The following is a 20,036-nucleotide window of genomic DNA, read 5'->3' on the forward strand; positions in this document are numbered from 1 at the left end:
CTGAATGCAGCTCTTAGTGCCGTCTTCACTATTTATAGCATGGGTCTTCAAACTACGGCCCTCCAGTGGTTCAGGAACTACAATTCCCATCATTCCTAGTCATGTCTGTGAATGTCAGAGTTTTACAATGCCTCATGGGATGTGTAGTTCCGCAACAGCTGGAGGGCCGTAGTTTGAGGATCCCTGATTTATAGGGTAGATGGGCTGGTATGCATCCCAAAGAATATCTATAGAAATATTGAACGTATTATTGCTGACCTAAAGAATCGCTGTCCAGGTTGGCCATACTCATCCCAGGTTCACTTCTTAACTCGGCCAATGACTTAGAACAAGTAAGCGCGGTGTGTTGATATTTTTTTGGTGGTAGGGTATCCCCCAATCCATGAATTTATATCTTTGTGGTGCACTTTATTGAAGGCATGTGGTTTGTTGTGTTTGTATAAGTGAGGTTGCGTTCCGTTTAGAATGCAGCATGCGTGTTTCAAACAGTCTTAGCAAGTGTTACTGCATAGATGTGAATCCAGCCTAAATCTGGAGCAGAGGGTGTAGGATAAAAGCAGGGGGTCATAACTGGCATCCGGTTCCAGAAGTGCCAAGTTACTGGACCAGTTCTTCACTAACTTTTATTTTATTTATTTTATGCATTTTTATGCATTTCCAAGATTCAGTCCCAGACCAGCTTTTATTTGCTGGTGCATATATGCTAAAATTAAAAAGGAGAAGTAAGCTGGCCAAACACCATCCACACAAATCAGGGGGTTAGAGGAATCCCCAGGTCGGGACATTGTATTTTGTATCTGGCTACTGTCAGAATTCACTGATCATTGGCTGCAGATGGAAAATGTTCAATTCCTGCTGGACTAGCTAGCTGAATTTTATTCAGTGTATGGCAAGGTGTAATTATGGATGCACAATATTCAGTTGAAGCCTCTTAGTCCCTTTTTATATTTGATGTACATATGCTCAGCACAAAATCATGCCTATTATCCTATTGTCTAAGGACCAGTGTCAACAGGCTTTAGGCTAGGTTCACATTGATGCGGTTTTGCAATCTGCATTTCGCATGGGCATGGCTGCCCATTCATCTGAATGGGCTGCTGTGCCTCCTGAAACGTAGGGGAAAAGATTCCTGCACCATTTCTGTAATCGCAGCCCGCATGGGTACCACAAGTGTGGTGCAGTTTCCAGTGTGGGAGCAATTTCCAGCATTTGGGGTGCCAATGATGGCACCTGCACGCATCTACTGCATTGTTCTGTACAGCTGCTGCTGGAACAGGTACGGACCCACTGCTGGGAATAAACTTGCACAGGTGTAAACCAAGCTTAAATGAGTAATGCAGCAGGATTTTGACATCATTTTGAGAAGCTTCTGAGATTGCCCACGTTCACACTAAGGGCCGGTTCAAAATCGCACGAGTTCAAACCGGCATTTCAGTCTGACTTCGGGGGTGATTTGAGAGACATCTGTGCGGGTTCATGCACAGATATCTACTGAAATCGCCCCCAGAATTGCCCAAAAGTAGTGAGCAAAATATTTTTGGGAATTGGTGAGGCGCTGCAAAGTCGGCATTGCACCAATTCTGACGGTACTATTGCCAGCAATAGGATCTGATTTGACATTGGTATGCGATTTTTGCATTTAATCTGTCAGCTGATTTTTTTTTTTTTATTCCCCAAGACTTGATATGGCAGAGAAGGGCTCAGTGACACAGCAGCACAACCATAGAATCAATTGTGTACCTAAGACCTCATTTTTCTCTTTCCGGTTACTAATAACTTTTCCAATTCCCTTATACAATTGTTTTCTATGTTGCTGTTGCCAGGCGAATGAGCTGATCTCAGTAGGAATTCCACAGAAGATTGCCGACCTGGACAAGTTTCTCAGTGTAAGTTGGCTGCACCCAATACTTTTATCATTTAACCACTTGACCTCCAGAAGACTTACCCCCGTTCATGACCAGGCCATTTTTTGCGTTACTTTACCTGACAATTGCACAGTCGTGCGATGCTATACCCAAATTAAATGTCCTTTTTCCCCACAAATAGAGCTTTCTTTTGGTGGTATTTGATCACTTCTGCGCTTTAAATTTTTTTCACTATAAACAAAGAAAGATAGTAAAAAAAATGTTTTTTCCAAAACCGTCCATCTGCTATAAAACATATCCAATAAAAAATATTCTTGGTAAAAAAAAATCCCAATAAGCATATATTGATTGGTTCGCACAAAAATTATAGCGTCTGCAAACTGTGGGATATAATTATGAAAGTTTATTTATTTATTTATTTTTTACTAGTAATGGTGGCAGTCAGCGACTTGTAGTGGGACTGCGATATTGTGGCAGACAATTTGGCCAATAACTGACACTTTTTGGGAACCAGTAACACTAATACAGTGATCAGTGCTAAAAATATGCACTGTCACTATACTAATGACACTGGCTGGGAAGAGGTTAAAATGGGGGTGATTAAGGGTTAAAGGGAAAAAAAAATTTTTCATAATAAGCATCCTTTACCTGCAAACATTCCTCTTTTCACTTCCTCATTGTTCGTTTTTGCTCAGAAGTTGCTCTACTTCTTCTCTGTTCACTTCCTGCTTGTCTGATTTTACTGACCACCGTGACGGGAGGCTTTACTGTGGTGGTCAGTAACGTGCTCACCCCCTCCTGGGAACTACATCTGTGTGGCAGGACGCTCTCTACATGTTAGAGACTTCAAGGAGGTGTGAATTACTGGGCGTGCCGCAATTCATACTGGGAAATTTAGTTCTTACATGAACGAGCGATGCAAACCAGGAAGTGAATGAGAGAACAGAAACTAGAACGCCGGAGGTGATATAGATGAAAGAATTTAATAGGTATTTACTTGTTTTTTAACATAATCATTACACTATTCTGTCTGTCCTGCACACATTAATTTTAGGCAATTTTTTTTTCCTTTAGTGACCATTTAACTGTGTGTCTAAAAATGTGTTCTCTCGCTCTATGGGAAGATTTTAGAAAAAGGAGGGCATCGATCCATGTTTCTGCTTTACCGGAACATAGGATCAATGCCTTAACTACTGACATAACAGTAATCTGCCTTGTTTACATAGGCAGATCGCTGTTCTGGCTCTAATGATCGGCGAATGCTGGCAGACATTAAGTCCGCAGAACCCGCAGATCAGCTCCCACTGTGTAAAATCACAGCGGGAGCCTGTTGCCGGTGGGGCGCATGTGCACCCTAGACCCGGAAGTGCAGGACCCTGCGCAGGAGAGCAGCCTTGCTGCAATATATATCCAGCATACAGTCAGCGAGCGGTTAAAGTTTCATTAAATTTTTGGAACATGTTACACTTATTTTTAGGTTGTAACCTGTTCCAGCATCTGCACCCCGTATGGCCGCCCCCCTCACCCCCTGTAACAGCGGGCAATGGATCCTCTCCCCACATCAGCGGTCACAATTTAAAAACAGCCTCACACGCAGGGGCGTAACTAGAAATCACAGGGCCCCATAGCAAAATGTTGTATGGGGCCCCCCCTCCAAAAAAAAGAGTGGGAGCAGCCGGGTGGAGTGGAGGACAGAGTGGGAGCAGCCGGGTGGAGTGGAGGACAGAGTGGGAGCCGCTGAGTGGAGGACAGAGTGGGAGCCGCCGGGTGGAGTGGAGGACAGAGTGGGAGCCGCTGAGTGGAGGACAGAGTGGGAGCCGCCGGGTGGAGTGGAGGACAGAGTGGGAGCCGCCGGGTAGAGTGGAGGACAGAGTGGGAGCAGCCAGGTGGAGTGGAGGACAGAGTGGGAGCCGCCGGGTGGAGTGGAGGACAGAGTGGGAGCCGCCGGGTGGAGTGGAGGACAGAGTGGGAGCAGCCGGGTGGAGTGGAGGACAGAGTGGGAGCAGCCGGGTGGAGTGGAGGACAGAGTGGGAGCAGCCGGGTGGAGTGGAGGACAGAGTGGGAGCAGCCGGGTGGAGTGGAGGACAGAGTGGGAGCAGCCGGGTGGAGTGGAGGACAGAGTGGGAGCAGCCGGGTGGAGTGGAGGACAGAGTGGGAGCAGCCGGGTGGAGTGGAGGACAGAGTGGGAGCAGCCGGGTGGAGTGGAGGACAGAGTGGGAGCAGCCGGGTGGAGTGGAGGACAGAGTGGGAGCAGCCGGGTGGAGTGGAGGACAGAGTGGGAGCAGCCGGGTGGAGTGGAGGACAGAGTGGGAGCAGCCGGGTGGAGTGGAGGACAGAGTGGGAGCAGCCGGGTGGAGTGGAGGACAGAGTGGGAGCAGCCGGGTGGAGTGGAGGACAGAGTGGGAGCAGCCGGGTGGAGTGGAGGACAGAGTGGGAGCAGCCGGGTGGAGTGGAGGACAGAGTGGGAGCAGCCGGGTGGAGTGGAGGACAGAGTGGGAGCAGCCGGGTGGAGTGGAGGACAGAGTGGGAGCAGCCGGGTGGAGTGGAGGACAGAGTGGGAGCAGCCGGGTGAAGTGGAGGACAGAGTGGGAACAGCCAGGTGGAGTGGAGGACAGAGTGGGAACAGCCAGGTGGAGTGGAGGACAGAGTGGGAGCAGCCAGGTGGAGTGGAGGACAGAGTGGGAGCAGCCAGGTGAAGTGGAGGACAGAGTGGGAACAGCCAGGTGGAGTGGAGGACAGAGTGGGAACAGCCAGGTGGAGTGGAGGACAGAGTGGGAGCAGCCAGGTGGAGTGGAGGACAGAGTGGGAGCAGCCAGGTGGAGTGGAGGACAGAGTGGGAGCAGCCGGGTGGAGTGGAGGACAGAGTGGGAGCAGCCGGGTGGAGTGGAGGACAGAGTGGGAGCAGCCGGGTGGGGTGGAGGACAGAGTGGGAGCAGCCGGGTGGAGTGGAGGACAGAGTGGGAGCAGCCGGGTGGAGTGGAGGACAGAGTGGGAGCAGCCGGGTGGAGTGGAGGACAGAGTGGGAGCAGCCGGGTGGAGTGGAGGACAGAGTGGGAGCAGCCGGGTGGAGTGGAGGACAGAGTGGGAGCAGCCGGGTGGAGTGGAGGACAGAGTGGGAGCAGCCGGGTGGAGTGGAGGACAGAGTGGGAGCAGCCGGGTGGAGTGGAGGACAGAGTGGGAGCAGCCGGGTGGAGTGGAGGACAGAGTGGGAGCAGCCGGGTGGAGTGGAGGACAGAGTGGGAGCAGCCGGGTGGAGTGGAGGACAGAGTGGGAGCAGCCGGGTGGAGTGGAGGACAGAGTGGGAGCAGCCGGGTGGAGTGGAGGACAGAGTGGGAGCAGCCGGGTGGAGTGGAGGACAGAGTGGGAGCAGCCGGGTGGAGTGGAGGACAGAGTGGGAGCAGCCGGGTGAAGTGGAGGACAGAGTGGGAACAGCCGGGTGGAGTGGAGGACAGAGTGGGAACAGCCAGGTGGAGTGGAGGACAGAGTGGGAGCAGCCAGGTGGAGTGGAGGACAGAGTGGGAACAGCCAGGTGAAGTGGAGGACAGAGTGGGAACAGCCAGGTGGAGTGGAGGACAGAGTGGGAACAGCCAGGTGGAGTGGAGGACAGAGTGGGAGCAGCCAGGTGGAGTGGAGGACAGAGTGGGAGCAGCCAGGTGGAGTGGAGGACAGAGTGGGAGCAGCCAGGTGGAGTGGAGGACAGAGTGGGAGCAGCCAGGTGGAGTGGAGGACAGAGTGGGAGCAGCCGGGTGGGGTGGAGGACAGAGTGGGAGCAGCCGGGTGGAGTGGAGGACAGAGTGGGAGCAGCCGGGTGGAGTGGAGGACAGAGTGGGAGCAGCCGGGTGGAGTGGAGGACAGAGTGGGAGCAGCCGGGTGGAGTGGAGGACAGAGTGGGAGCAGCCGGGTGGAGTGGAGGACAGAGTGGGAGCAGCCGGGTGGAGTGGAGGACAGAGTGGGAGCAGCCGGGTGAAGTGGAGGACAGAGTGGGAACAGCCGGGTGGAGTGGAGGACAGAGTGGGAACAGCCGGGTGGAGTGGAGGACAGAGTGGGAACAGCCAGGTGGAGTGGAGGACAGAGTGGGAACAGCCAGGTGGAGTGGAGGACAGAGTGGGAGCAGCCAGGTGGAGTGGAGGACAGAGTGGGAGCAGCCAGGTGGAGTGGAGGACAGAGTGGGAGCAGCCAGGTGGAGTGGAGGACAGAGTGGGAGCAGCCAGGTGGAGTGGAGGACAGAGTGGGAGCAGCCAGGTGGAGTGGAGGACAGAGTGGGAGCAGCCAGGTGGAGTGGAGGACAGAGTGGGAGCAGCCAGGTGGAGTGGAGGACAGAGTGGGAGCAGCCAGGTGGAGTGGAGGACAGAGTGGGAGCAGCCAGGTGGAGTGGAGGACAGAGTGGGAGCAGCCAGGTGGAGTGGAGGACAGAGTGGGAGCAGCCAGGTGGAGTGGAGGACAGAGTGGGAGCAGCCAGGTGGAGTGGAGGACAGAGTGGGAGCAGCCAGGTGGAGTGGAGGACAGAGTGGGAGCAGCCAGGTGGAGTGGAGGACAGAGTGGGAGCAGCCAGGTGGAGTGGAGGACAGAGTGGGAGCAGCCAGGTGGAGTGGAGGACAGAGTGGGAGCAGCCAGGTGGAGTGGAGGACAGAGTGGGAGCAGCCAGGTGGAGTGGAGGACAGAGTGGGAGCAGCCAGGTGGAGTGGAGGACAGAGTGGGAGCAGCCAGGTGGAGTGGAGGACAGAGTGGGAGCAGCCAGGTGGAGTGGAGGACAGAGTGGGAACAGCCAGTGATAAAGTCCTGTACCTCTATGGAAGCCTGCACCCCCTCCCCCCCCCCCCAGTTAAGTTCTTACCTTGCGTAGTAAAATCACTGTCACTTTCTCTCTGGCTCCCTCCACACGACAGCCTCATGGTTCCTCTTCTCTTCTCAAGTTCTCACAGTCTGCCTCTCTCCTCCTCCCGCTCAGCATGTTGGGGGCTGCAGGGCTGCATCCTAGGCCTGCTGGTATCATGGACTATCTATCCCATAATGCTCTCTTCTTAGTTTCCCAGCTGCTCAGCTCAAAGAGGAGAAGGAGGGGTGGAATCCCCCGCAGCTGCGGCTCTCTCCCTTTACAGAGCCTGTCAGCAACGGCTGATGGGGGGGTCTGCATCCCCCGCTCTGATCCACCCCTGCCTCAGGTTTGGCTCACACTGTCACGGGCTGACACTCCTAACAGATCTCACGCTGGAAGATGAAGGAGGTGGGCGGAGCAACTTATTGGCGCGGAGGCTGAGGCTCTTAATGCTGGGGCGGCCCTGTCCTCTGATGTCACTGGTTGCTAGGCGCTGGTCGGCAAGCTTTTCTGGCAACCAGTGCAGGAGGCAGCGCACCGCCGACAAGCATTCGCTCTGCTCTGCCCCTGCTTACTGATCTAGGATTCCGGGCGGCTCCTACGGAGTCCAAGTAGTCTACTCCATCTGGTCCCATGGTAGGGCCGGCTCTGCCGGGCCCCACTTGGCTGCGGGCCCCATAGCGCTTGCGTGGGTCGCTATGGCGGTAGTTCCGCCACTGCTGACACGGCCATATCATTCATTCACAGTTTCCTGTGAATAATAGCCTACAAGTACCATCAGCCATTTCAGGTGATGGCTTATAGTTTTCAGTGAACTGCGAGGGTGCTGGTGAGCACTCTCGTAGTCAATTGAGCTTCCTTCTCTCGGGTAACTGCCTGCCTGTATGGGGTACAAGCAAGCAGCTATGCAGAGAGTCTGCAGAAGCCTAAAATTGCACCTACGATCTGCTGATCGCGGGTGCAATGCTCTGCAGGCTCAAAAGGGGGGAAAAAAAATAAAAATTTGTTTTTTACTTGCAATGGGTGAAACAATTCTTTAAGCAAAGATGAAAGCTTGGATGTCATCCTGGAAGCACATTTTAAAGCACTTGTACCCATGTATGACCAAAGCTGGTGTATACTGTACTGTATAGCGGCTCTTTAGTGTTCATTAGGACTGTGTATGAGGGAGGTTTGGTCTAATACTCCTGGACGCAAAGAAACGACATTTTAGTTATTGAACTATGTCAACCACTCAGTACTCTTCCTTTTTTAGTTTCAATGGTATTTATTAAGGTTTTACAGTAATCACAGAAGATAAGTACTCTTCCTTTTTATTTATATATATATATATATATATATATATATATATATATATATATATATATATATATATATATATATATATATATATATATATATATATACATGGTTGCTAGATATTAGCAACAATTCCAATATTAGCTGATTTTTAATCTCCAGGTTTAATTCGTCATCCACAGTTTAGCTTTTCCATCATTTAGTGTCACTCCAACATCGCGAAGCATGTATGCTGCAGTAATTTCTACAATTGCACCAGAAAGCTTATTACCCAGAGGAGCTATAACTTCTAACTGAAAGTGTTACTAAACCTAGGACCCTGCATTCACTATATCTGGTCTCCCACAGTACACAGAACATGGAAATGCAATTATTTTAGTAAATGCTGTATAAACTGCTGTCTTGTGACTTCTATCAGTGTCTGCCCAAGCACTGGTTAAAGCTTGTAGGAGGAGTTTTCATTCTCCTCTGACTGTCCTATGTGGCTTCAGGACCCCTGACCCTCTGTCTGGACAGTGCTGATTGACCCTGTGCTGATCACATGCACCCTTCCAAGAAAATAAAAAAAACTCTCTAGCAATGCACACCAAATAGTTTCAGGAGATGGATTGGAGACTGTGGAGGATCAAGGATTAACCCCTTAGGTTCCACAGTGAGTATAACAAGCATGCTTTGCTGCATATACCGACTGATTTTACTGTTGTGGGTTTAGTAACACTTTAAGCTGCTTCAGGATAGATGTTCATAATTTTATTTATGACAGATGACTGTTTAATCTCTTTAGTCTCCGGAGCTGAATGTTTCTGATTTGACAACACTGAGAGCTGAGCTTGATATACCAATACCAGACCCCGAAAAAGAGAAGGAAAAAGAAAAAAAGGTAAGGTAGTTAATCATAACTCTTCTCTACTATTTCTACCATCCCTTTTATAAGCAAGTATTGACACAGTACATCCTGTCATGTCATATGATTATAGTTGCTCATGTTTAAATAACCAGATTTTATTAGCAATAATTGTAACCACTATTTAAAGCCCTGCTCCATCCAAATCAAAGTGTCAGAGTTCAGGAGGGATAGAACATCTATCAAATTTTTAATTTTTTATGTACCCCAATGGGGAGATTTTGTTTCATTTCCACCATCACAGGCATGAGCTCTCAGATTCTAAGCTCAGAGCTACTGCATTAGGGCGAGAAAGCGCACGTGAGGGGGTTTAAAGCAGAGAAGGCACCAACTCCTTTGATAGTGGACATGAACACTAAAATCTAGGAGATTCTTAGCAACGTCCTAGCAACAAGGCAGGATGGGATGATGTGATCTCTGAGAGTTTTTTTTATAGTCTGACTTTAGGAGGTACATAAATGGCCTATAACTATAGCAAGGGCGTTTTTTAACTTTGGTCAAAGCTGCGCAATTTATTTTTATCTTTAGGCGCCCTATACCTACAGAGGCAGTTTTTAGTAGAGGTTAACTATACTTTTAAATTTATCAAAAGATGGATCCCATAAAGCTGCACATCAATGCAGACTTACTGGTATTGGAATAAATGGCAGTCTCAGCCTGGGCTCCCACCAGACACTACACTTGCCTAGCATCCTACGCTGAAGCCTCGTACACACGCTCGGTTTTCTCGGCAAGAACCAGCAAGAAAACTGCTGGCAGAGCTTTCTGCCGAGTATACCGTGCGTGTGTACGAGGCTTTCAGGTTTCTCGTCAAGAAAACTGCCCAAATCTCGACGAGAAAAATAGAGAACCTGCTCTCTATTTTCTCGTTGTGATTCTCGGCAGTGTTTTCCTGCCGAGAAATCCGAGAGTTCGTATACTTACCTGTCGCTGTGGAAACCCGCGCATGCTCGAAATGACCTTGATGCATGCGCGGTAGTTTCCTAGGCATAGGTAGGGTGTAGCAAGATGGCGGCGACAGCATCGAATGTGACGAGCGCATGCTCGTCGTAGTCGATGGTGTCACCGCGTTCATTCCATTTAAAAGAATGGCGGTTCTTTTGAATGGAGTGTCTGTACACTCGGCCGGCAAGAGATTCTTGCCAAGAATCTTGTCAGGAAAAACAATGTTTTTTTCCTGACGAGATTCTGGGCCGTGTGTACAGGGCTTAAGAGGCACTACATGCATTAGTTTGTTTGGTGAGCTTTAGAGAGGAAGACAAAGCACTATTGTACTTTATTCATTAACATTATTATAAGCTATTATTTTTTTTTTATTTAGAAGAAAGAAAAAGACGAGAAAGAAAAAGACGAGAAAAAGAAAGATGATGATGAAGAGGAGAAAGGTGATGAATATAAACATTTTTGTTAATGTCTCACATATCACCTGTTGTAAATGTCCTCCCTTTACTGCAAAATGTGTCAAATAACTTGCAAAAGCAATGTGTACAGTAACCCATAGCAGCAATCAGTCTTTAACTGCAACATACTGAAGTTTGTTTGCTAGGAGTTACTTCACTTTGTACCTCATCCTTGCCTTTATCACTGCATTACTAAATAAATATCAGTATAGGGAACAACTAAAGTTAGCGAGTGATGGAAGAAATGGCTCACGTGTTGCATAAAAGCAGACGATGAAATTCTCCCTGTAATTTTTCTAAAATGTACCGCTAAGTTTGTATATAACCAGGCACAGTACACTAAAGCCACGTACACACGACCGTTTTTAATGTCATGGAAAAAAACAAAGTTTTTCTCGACGTGATTCAAAATGCTTGAGCAAAGCGCGGTGATGTACAACACATACAACGGCACTATAAAGGGAAAGTTCCATTTAGATGGCGCCACCCTTTGCTGATCGTGACCCTTTGCTGAAGTTTGGTGAGAGACGATTCACGCTTTTCAGTCTTCGTGCTTTTCAGTCTGTTACAGCGTGACGAATGTGCTATCTCCATTACAAATGCTAGTTTTACCAGAACAAGTGCTCCCGTCTCATAACTTGCACGTGGTTTTTTTTTTTAACGTCGTTAAAGCCTACACACGACCGTTTTTCACCACGTGAAAAACGACGAGAAAAATTAGAGCATGTTCTAAATTTTTAATGCCCATTTTTCACGTTGAGAAAAATTCTCTGGAGCCCACACACGATCGTTTTTAATGACCATGAAAAAACTGTCGTGTGTACGCGGCTTAAGAGCCGGTTCACACAGGGGCGACCTGTCGGGCGACTCAGCCGCCTGACAAGTCGCGCTTCGCTCTAGTCAATAGAACTGTTCTAATAGGAGCGACTCAAGTCGCTCGGACTTAGAAAAAGGTTCTTGTACGACATTGGGGGCAACTTACATTGACTTCAATACAGTCATTTTGCAAGTCGCCTCAAGTCGTCTTGAGATCGCCTTGCCGAGTCGCCCCCAAAGTCGTGCTGCCCCTGTGTGAACCGGCTCTAAATGGTAAGCCAACCAGCAATAATACTAAAAACAAAACAAAAGTGCAACTATCCTGTCTACAAACCCACAAGGCACAGTTTAGTCATTATTTCTAATCCGTTATTATTTCTAATCAAAAATAATAACGAAACGCATTATAAGAAAGGTTACACTTTGAACAAAAAAACATCATGTATACATTCCATTAATGGGTAATCGCACCTCTCTTTTCAGGCCCTCCATGTGGCCCTGTTGCATGCAATGAGAAGATTAGAAGTCTACAAAAAACGATCAAACATGAAATACAAGCGCTAAAAGAAAATCTGAATATGGTGAGATGAATAGCATACAAGAAGTACTGCATAGGGAAATGTGAAATGATGGCAGGGAGCTGGGTTTGGTAATCGGGAAAATGTGATGGCTAAAAATGAAAACGGGAAAGCACTGAGATCAGCCATTCTATACTCTGTATTCCTTGTCCTTCTCAGGTTACCCTTTGGCTGCAACTTCAGATTCCTCAGATTGAGGACGGGAATAACTTTGGAGTTGCTGTTCAGGTGAGCCATGTGACACTGCTGATGGATGGTGTCTACACTTTATTTTTGATTTAAACTATGCTAGCCTTTTTCTTTTCCCAGGAAAAAGTGTTTGAACTGATGACAAGTCTTAGGACCAAGTTAGATGCATCCCAAACCCAGATATCCAAGTGAGTGTTGTATTCAGGCAGCAATGACTGCTGTTCTACATCATCCAGATATTTTCAGGCTGATTTTATATGTTTTTTTGATGTTCTCATTCAGGTATCTTTCTGATCGAGGAGATGCAGTGGCCAAAGCAGCAAAAAGTCCCCATGTGGTAAGAGCAACTTTTGTGTGTCTCCTAAAATCTGAAGCATGTGTCTACTCTGGACTAGCGCAGAATAATTTTTTTTGAAGATTTTAGTTTGGCTATTGTTGTTTGAGATCCTGGGGCAATTGGCATTGCATGAAGAAAAGCTAAATCAAGGTTTTGATACACGTTAAGACTGTGATATGGCCATATCAGTATGTTTGAGTTCTAAATTGGATGCTATTGATCCAGTCTGGCAGATATTGCGCACCTTGGCACTCATACATAGACGTTTTAGCTGTGGAAGTGCATAAAGCACCTGTGAGTGCAGTTACAGCCCCGAAAAGCCCAGAGTCTCAAGCATACGGTATTTAATTGTTACAACCCCCCCCCCGAGCGCCGCCGAGTGTGGCCAAGTGACATAGCAGGTCCCGCCTTCTGGAGCCTGCAACGCCTATGATGAACATCCCACTGGTCCAATGCCGGTAACGCATAGGTGCTGCAAGCTCCAGAAGGCGGGAATTACAATGCCGCCGACGCACCACACCACATCCCTGCTCGGTTCGGTGGCTCTCCTCTCCCCCTCTGCTCCCTCTCTGGCTGCATCTCTGTGATGATGGGCATTGAGCACGCCGGCACCGAACACCACGGCTGAGCTGAGGTAGGTCAGTGAGTGTGTATGTAGGTCAGTGTACTACAATGCAACCGCCACACCACATCCCCGCTCGGGTGGGCGGCTTTCCTCTCCTCTTTGGCTCCTCCTCTGGCTGCATCTCTGTGATGATGGGCATTGGGCGCATCGGCACCGCACCACGGCTGAGCTGAGGTAGGTCAGTAAGTGTATGTAGGTTAGGTCAGTTGTAAGTCAGTGAGTGTATGTAGGTCAGACAGGTCAGTGTAATAGTTAGTGTGTCAGGCAGGTGAGTTTAGTGGTCAGCATTGGTGAGCCACACAACCCCACCTCCCAGCCCAAAAAAAAGTCTGCGCCACATACACCACACACCCCCGTGACTTTGGGGCTGAAGCAACGACCTTGGCAGTTACCCTGCAACATTAAGGACATGCAACATAAACAATCATGACTGAGGTCCACTTATATGTGACAAAAAGCCAATGTTTTGCTGACTTCTCATGTGTACTGACCATAGCTAAAAAAAAGAAGCCACAGTCTGAGCTCCTCCCGTAAAGGGTGGGACCCAGTTGTCAAAATGTCAACAGAATCTCAAAAACCAGGCCAACATCCAATGTATTTAGATTTTTATTTTTTATGGTATACCTTGCATGCTCACAGTTCAACTCATTAAAGTTAATCTTCTGACAAGGATGGTTTCCTGACTGTCATGTTGATTTAGTGACTTCAGTTCTTTCCTATTTACTGACACGTTTTCAGGAGTTCTAACTTCACTTCAACTTCACTTCGACTCGTGCAATGTATGCTCATTCTGGGTGAAAAGAAGTACAAGTTTCCTTAGAAGCTGAACCATAAGCAGATATGAAAAAATAAAAATTATGTCCACCCAAAAGTGATATTTCCATTTCATTAAACCACCTGACAGTTTCATCAATATTTCGGGAACTCTGTTGGCGAGATTTATACACTTGAGTTCTTGGGTTGCACTCCTGATGTTCCTGCTAAATGTTTTTTTATCTTTAATGAAGAATGCATCAGGAAGAGCCAGAACATGCAAAGGTAGGCGGGAACACCTAAAACTCCCAGGAAGAAAGTCAGGAATACTGTGGGGAGATCTCAATTATGATGTATCCAAGACACATTAGAAGCCAGTGGCTTAATGTGAAGAGATCATAAGATATTTTTGCCCAGAAAAGGGGACAACCACTACACCTGCACTCCCCCACCATCATACCTGAAACCTCCCCCATGCTTTGCTACCACCACTAATCCCATCATCCACCCAATCATTTCACTGACCCACCATCCTACCCCCTAATCTCACCACCTCTCTCAAATGTCCCCATTGCAGTCATTTCAGCACCAACACCAGCCTCAGCACTTGCCACCAATATACCAATGCATACATCTGTACGCTCTGCCACTGTATTTACACACCATAATCCCCCCTCCACCAAATGATTTGGACCAGTGCACAAAGCAAGGTCCATAAAGACATGGATAAGCGAGTTTGGGGTGGAGGAACTTGACTGGCCTGCACAGAATCCTGACCTCAACCCAAAAGAACACCTTTGGGATGAAATGGAGCAGAGGCTTCGAGTCGGGCCTTCTCATCCAACAGCAGTGTCTGACCTCACAAATGTGTTTTTGGAAGAATGGTCAAACATTTCCATAGACACACTCCTAAACATTGTGGATAGCCTTCCCAGAAGAGTTGCAGCTGTAATAGCTGCAAAGGGTGGGCCAACTCAATATTGAACCCTACAGACTAAGACTGGGATGCCATTAAAGTTCATGTGTGTGTAAAGGCAGGCGTACCAATACTTTTGGTAATATAGTATGTGTGTGTGTGTGTGTATGTGATATATATATATATCTCAGTCATAAATTTTAGACCACTTACAGGTTAAGTGAATAACATTGATTATCTTATTACAATGGCATCTGAAAGTCGGTGGGATGCATTTGGCAGCAGGTTATTCCCGAAGTTGATGTGTTAAAAGCTGAAAAATAGGCATTGCAGTTTGTTATGTATAACGCTGTGTAGCCACAGATCAGTCAGGGTGCCCATGTCGATTTATGGTCACAGCCAAAAGCGCCTACAATGGGCACGTGAGCATCAAAACTGGACCACGGAGCAATGAAAGAAGGCGGTCTGGTTTTATGAATCACAATTTCTTTTATATCATGTGGATGGCTGGGTTTGTGTATGTCGCTTGCCTGGGGAAGAGATTGCACCAGGTTTTAGTATGGGAAGAAGGAAAACCGGTGGAGGTGGTGTGATGCTGTGGGTAATGTTCTGTTGGGAAACCACGTGTTTTGCTATTCATGTGGATGTTACCACCTACCTAAACATTGTTACTGACCAAGTACATCCACACTATACTGTGTGTGTATGTATGTATGTATATATATATATATGTATGTATGTATGTGTGTGTGTGTGTGTGTGTGTGTGTGTGTGTGTGTATATATATATATATATATATTTATTTATTCACATACATACATACATACATACATACATACATACATACATACAAATCTTGCATTACGAGCATAATCCGTTCCAGGAGAATGCTCATAATCATAAGTGCTTGAATATCAAGTCAATGTAAACTAAAATAATTTGTTCTGCATTGACTTCAATGGCATGCAATACCGCATGTGGCCAGAGGGGGGGGGGGGGGGGCACGGATCGCTTCGGAAAGGCTTGAGGACAGCTCGGCTGAACTTGGAAAACCTTGGGAACTAAGTATTTCCGAGCAGCTCTGATTGGCTCCGCTCGACTCTGCTCCGGCGCCCCCCCCCACCTCAGGCCAAAAGCGGTACTGCACACCGTTGTGGCTTGAATCCTGCTCGTGTGGCGAGACAACACTCGCAAACTGAGTCAGGATTTTTAAAAATACAGTGCTCGTATTGCCACATGCTTGTTTACCACGTTACTCGGAATCCGAGGTTCCACTGTGTGTGTGTGTGTGTGTATATATATATAATCTGTGCTTCAGATTTAACTGGTTTTCACATTCCAGTCACTAGTAGGCTGATTACACCACTTTCATTCAGGAATCTTTTTGAAACATGAAGGATGCGACTGAAACGTTATGAAGTTGAAACATGGCTTTAAATAGGAGCAATCTAAATTGTTCCCTAGTAAAATATCACTTTTTTTTATACCCGCTGAGGTCTACCCTGTCCTATTCTCTTTGTAATACTTGTTCTCACTTTTCCCTTCAGGGCGATTACCGCGCTCTAGTTCAGCAGCTTGATGAATCGCAGTACTCTGAGCTCCGGATCACATCTCTGGAAATAAGGAACTCCTATGTGAGTAGAGAAGGGGAGGGATTTCATCTGTCAATGTCTGTCTGGTACATAGCTGCTTGCTCTTTGAGGACATAGAAGTGACAGCTGCTAAAAACCAGCTAGTGTCCTAATCTGTACTTATTATCCCAATGATATAATAGTAGATTGGATTTCAAAGGGGTGACCTAGCTAACCACACTGACACCATGGGAAAGACATTCGGGAGTTAAGGAAGAAATGCACGGTGGTTTCCAGCTAAGGTTTTGCATAGATGGTAGACAATTTGTAACATGCCTTTTATGAATGAATGAAAAACTTATAAAGCGCGGTGCATGCGAACTGAATCGCTTCTGGGCGCTAGTTGTTCGTGTCTCATGACATCAAAAGAGCAGAGTTTTGATCCGTCTTCTGAAAGTCAGGTGGTTTTCCTCCAACCGAACGCTGGTTGGTAAAGCGTTCCATAGTCTAGGACCCTGAAAAGCAAACCTTCTTTCTCCTTTGGACTTGTATTTGGTTTTTGGTACCCTGACCAGATTTTGGTCGGTGGATCGCAGAACGCGATTCGAATTGTGAGGTTCTATCTTGTCGCAAAGATATTGCGGAGCCTTCCCATGGATGCACTTATGTGTCAGGCAGAGTGCTTTAAATGCAATTCTGTCTTTTACTGGCAGCCAGTGAAGGGTTCTCAACGAAGGTGAGATTGATTCCCATTTTTTTTTTCCCAGTCACCAGTCTGGCGGCCGTATTCTGAACGACTTGCAGACGGGAGATTTGGTACTTTGGGAGTCCGAGGTACAGGGCGTTAGGTTAGCATAGTCCAGTCTGGAATTCACGATTGTTCCCACCACGACTGCTACGTCTTCTTTGGGGATAAATGGAATAAGTCTGCGTAGTAGGCGCAACAGATGGTGCGATCCGCTGACTACTGACCCTATTTGTGCGTCCATTGTCATGAAGGTGTCGAAGATGACCCCGAGACTTTTGACTTTGGAGCTAGGGGTGATGATTTGGCCCAGAATGGGCGGGGGTGTCCAGGTTGTTGCCAGTTGACTCTTTCGGCTGGCGTGAAACATAAGGAGTTCTGTTTTTGAACTGTTGAGTTTAAGATAACTCTTTGTCATCCAGTTTTCTATCAAAGAGAGACATTTCTCTAAACTGAGATGATGATCCTTTTTGTTGCAGATGCGAAAATACAGTTGCGTATCGTCTGCATAAGAGTGATAAAGTAGTTCTTGGCTACTGATAATATCAAAGAGATATCAAAGAGAACATCATTTATTGCTGCTGTTTTTATTTGTGTTGCGACCAATCTAGCAAGGTACGGCCTGCGTTTTGGAGCCATTTCCATACTGTTTAACTAAAACATCGAATAAACTTTTGGATTTTGCTCCTTGTCAGCGCCATCCAGCAGTTAAAGTGGAACTTCAGCCAAATCTCGTTGGCGTTACTTTTTCTGCCTTGAACACCATCATCATCAGAGTAGACGGTAAAGGGAAGTTTAAACTTTTACCTGGACAGGGGTAGGGAAGGAAAACTGGGTATACACAGACACATGGACAGTCTTGTCCTTCCAACACACATGCATGTATCGAAATGTGTCCAATGCCTGCTGAACCAGCAATTATTTGGAGATTCACCTTCATTTTTTCTTGTCTCTGGGACAGGAAGTGATGAGAAATCTCCCCATTGAGGATACAGAGAGCAATAACACAGTTGTTCCAATTATTCCCTACTCTATCTAGAAAAAAATGTGCGGTGGAGGTCCATTTTTAGATCTGTTATTCAATGACATGGACACACAAAGTCATACAAAATAAGAATATAACTGCTTATAAAGTGCAAGCAATCGCCCCTTGGTGCCTGTACTATATACTTTCTATCAGTTTATGTCCTCCCAGTCAGTCTGGTAATTCTACACTGTGCATACTGCTTCCTTTGTACTGTGTCCTGTGACTTTCCTGTGTTGGAGATAAATTATGAGCAAATAAGGTAGCAACTGAATTTCTCAGTTGGGATTAAAAAAACAGGATTCAAGTTGTAGGCTGAAAAATGGGTTTACGGTCGTTTATGAACATTAACCACTTAAGGACCGGACCAATATGCTGCTAAATGACCCAAGGGGTTTTTACAATTCGGCACTGCGTCGCTTTAACAGACAATTGCGCGGTCGTGCGACGTGGCTCCCAAACAAAATTGGCGTCCTTTTTTCCCCACAAATAGAGCTTTCTTTTGGTGGTATTTGATCACCTCTGCAGTTTTTATTTTTTGCGCTATAAACAAAAATAGAGCGACAATTTTGAAAAAAATGCAATATTTTTTACTTTTTGCTATAATAGATATTCCCCAAAAATATATATAATTTTTTTTTTTCCTCAGTTTAGGCCGATACGTATTCTTCTACATATTTTTGGTAAAAAAAATCGCAATAAGCGTTTATCGGTTGGTTTGCGCAAAATTTATAGCGTTTACACAATAGGGGATATTTTTATTGCATTTTTATAAAAAAAATTTTTTTTACTACTAATGGCGGCGATCAGCGTTTTTTTTTTTTCTGACTGCGACATTATGGCGGACACTTCGGACAATTTTGACATATTTTTGGGACCATTGTCATTTTCACAGCAAAAAATGCATTTAAATTGCATTGTTTATTGTGAAAATGACAGTTGCAGTTTGGGAGTTAACCACAGGGGGTGCTGTAGGAGTTAGGGTTCACCTAGTGTGTGTTTACAACTGTAGGGGGGTGTGGCTGTAGGACTGACGTCAACGATCGAGTCTCCCTATAAAAGGGATCACTCGATCGATGCCGCCGCCACAGTAAAGCACGGGGAAGCCGTGTTTACATACGGCTCTCCCCGTTCTTCAGCTCCAGGGAGCGATCACGACGGGCGGCTATAAACGACCCCCGTCTAGGCATGTACGCCCATGTGCCTATACGTGCCATTCTGCCGACGTATATCTACATGCGGCGGTCTGGAAGTGGTTAAACTTTCATCAAATTGTAGCTTATGCTGGCCATACACTCCACGAAAAATCGTCTGAACGAACTTTCGAAAAACAAACGTTCGTTCGTGAGCGCAAACGATAGTGCCATCATGTAATGACCGATGAATCTCTCAGTGGACATAAAAAAAAATGGTTCCTTTTTTTTACATATACCTAGTGAAGATAGTTCGGACGGGAAACACATTAACCTTCCGATTTATCGTTCGTTCGGCAGAAAATTTCCAAACTTGTCCTTCGTTTTTTTGGCTCAAAAACGTCCAAACGATTATCGATTTTGTGCCCATTAACTGGCCGAAAAACTAAAGATCTTTAACGACCCAATGTCGGCCGAATTTTTCCGTATAGTGTATGGCCAGCATTACTCTTCATTAGCGTCATACTAAATTGCTTAGATCTGATTGCATACTGAAGCAAAGGCCCAAGTTGCCAAATTGTGATTGCCTTCATTTGGCATTAGCCGAGAAGAAGGAAATAACATCAGTGTTCATATAAGGCCTTGTTCACACCTATGTATTTTTTTTGTGTGTTTTCAGTTTTGCAGAAACGCACTACAGTCCATTTAACATGGTTTCCTATGGGTCACGTTCACATCTGTGCATTTTATGGAAAGGGCCAGGGACCAACAGTTTGTGTTTTTGGCTCCATAGACCTCAATGGATCAAAAACGTGTATTGAAAAATGCAAAATGCACCTGGAATATGCAAACTGCAACCTGCATAGGTGTGAACCAGGCCTTAAAGGGGTTGTTCAGGTACAATTTTTTTCCCCCCAAATAGCTTCCTTTACCTTAGTGCAGTCCTCCTTCACTTACTTCATCCTTCCATTTTGCTTTTAAATGTCCTTATTTCTTCTGAGAAATCCTCACTTCCTGTTCTTCTGTCTGTAACTCCACACAGTAATGCAAGGCTTTCTCTCTGGT

The 20,036-nt window shown here is 46.6% G+C and overlaps 1 protein-coding gene across 1 annotated transcript in view; it reads left to right on the forward strand.

Moving 5' to 3' along the window:
- The window catches only part of PSME1 (proteasome activator subunit 1), a 29,144-nt gene that overhangs the window by 6,370 nt on the left and 2,738 nt on the right, over window positions 1-20,036 (forward strand). Inside the window, exons 4-11 of the mRNA XM_040354605.1 lie at window positions 1,824-1,886; window positions 8,765-8,860; window positions 10,206-10,269; window positions 11,584-11,681; window positions 11,838-11,906; window positions 11,988-12,055; window positions 12,150-12,204; window positions 16,046-16,132. Coding sequence (XP_040210539.1) covers window positions 1,824-1,886; window positions 8,765-8,860; window positions 10,206-10,269; window positions 11,584-11,681; window positions 11,838-11,906; window positions 11,988-12,055; window positions 12,150-12,204; window positions 16,046-16,132 — 600 coding nt within the window. The remainder of the gene's footprint in view (window positions 1-1,823; window positions 1,887-8,764; window positions 8,861-10,205; window positions 10,270-11,583; window positions 11,682-11,837; window positions 11,907-11,987; window positions 12,056-12,149; window positions 12,205-16,045; window positions 16,133-20,036) is intronic.

The sequence above is a fragment of the Rana temporaria genome, chromosome 1 (assembly GCF_905171775.1).
Source record: "Rana temporaria chromosome 1, aRanTem1.1, whole genome shotgun sequence".
Lineage (NCBI taxonomy): Eukaryota > Metazoa > Chordata > Amphibia > Anura > Ranidae > Rana > Rana temporaria.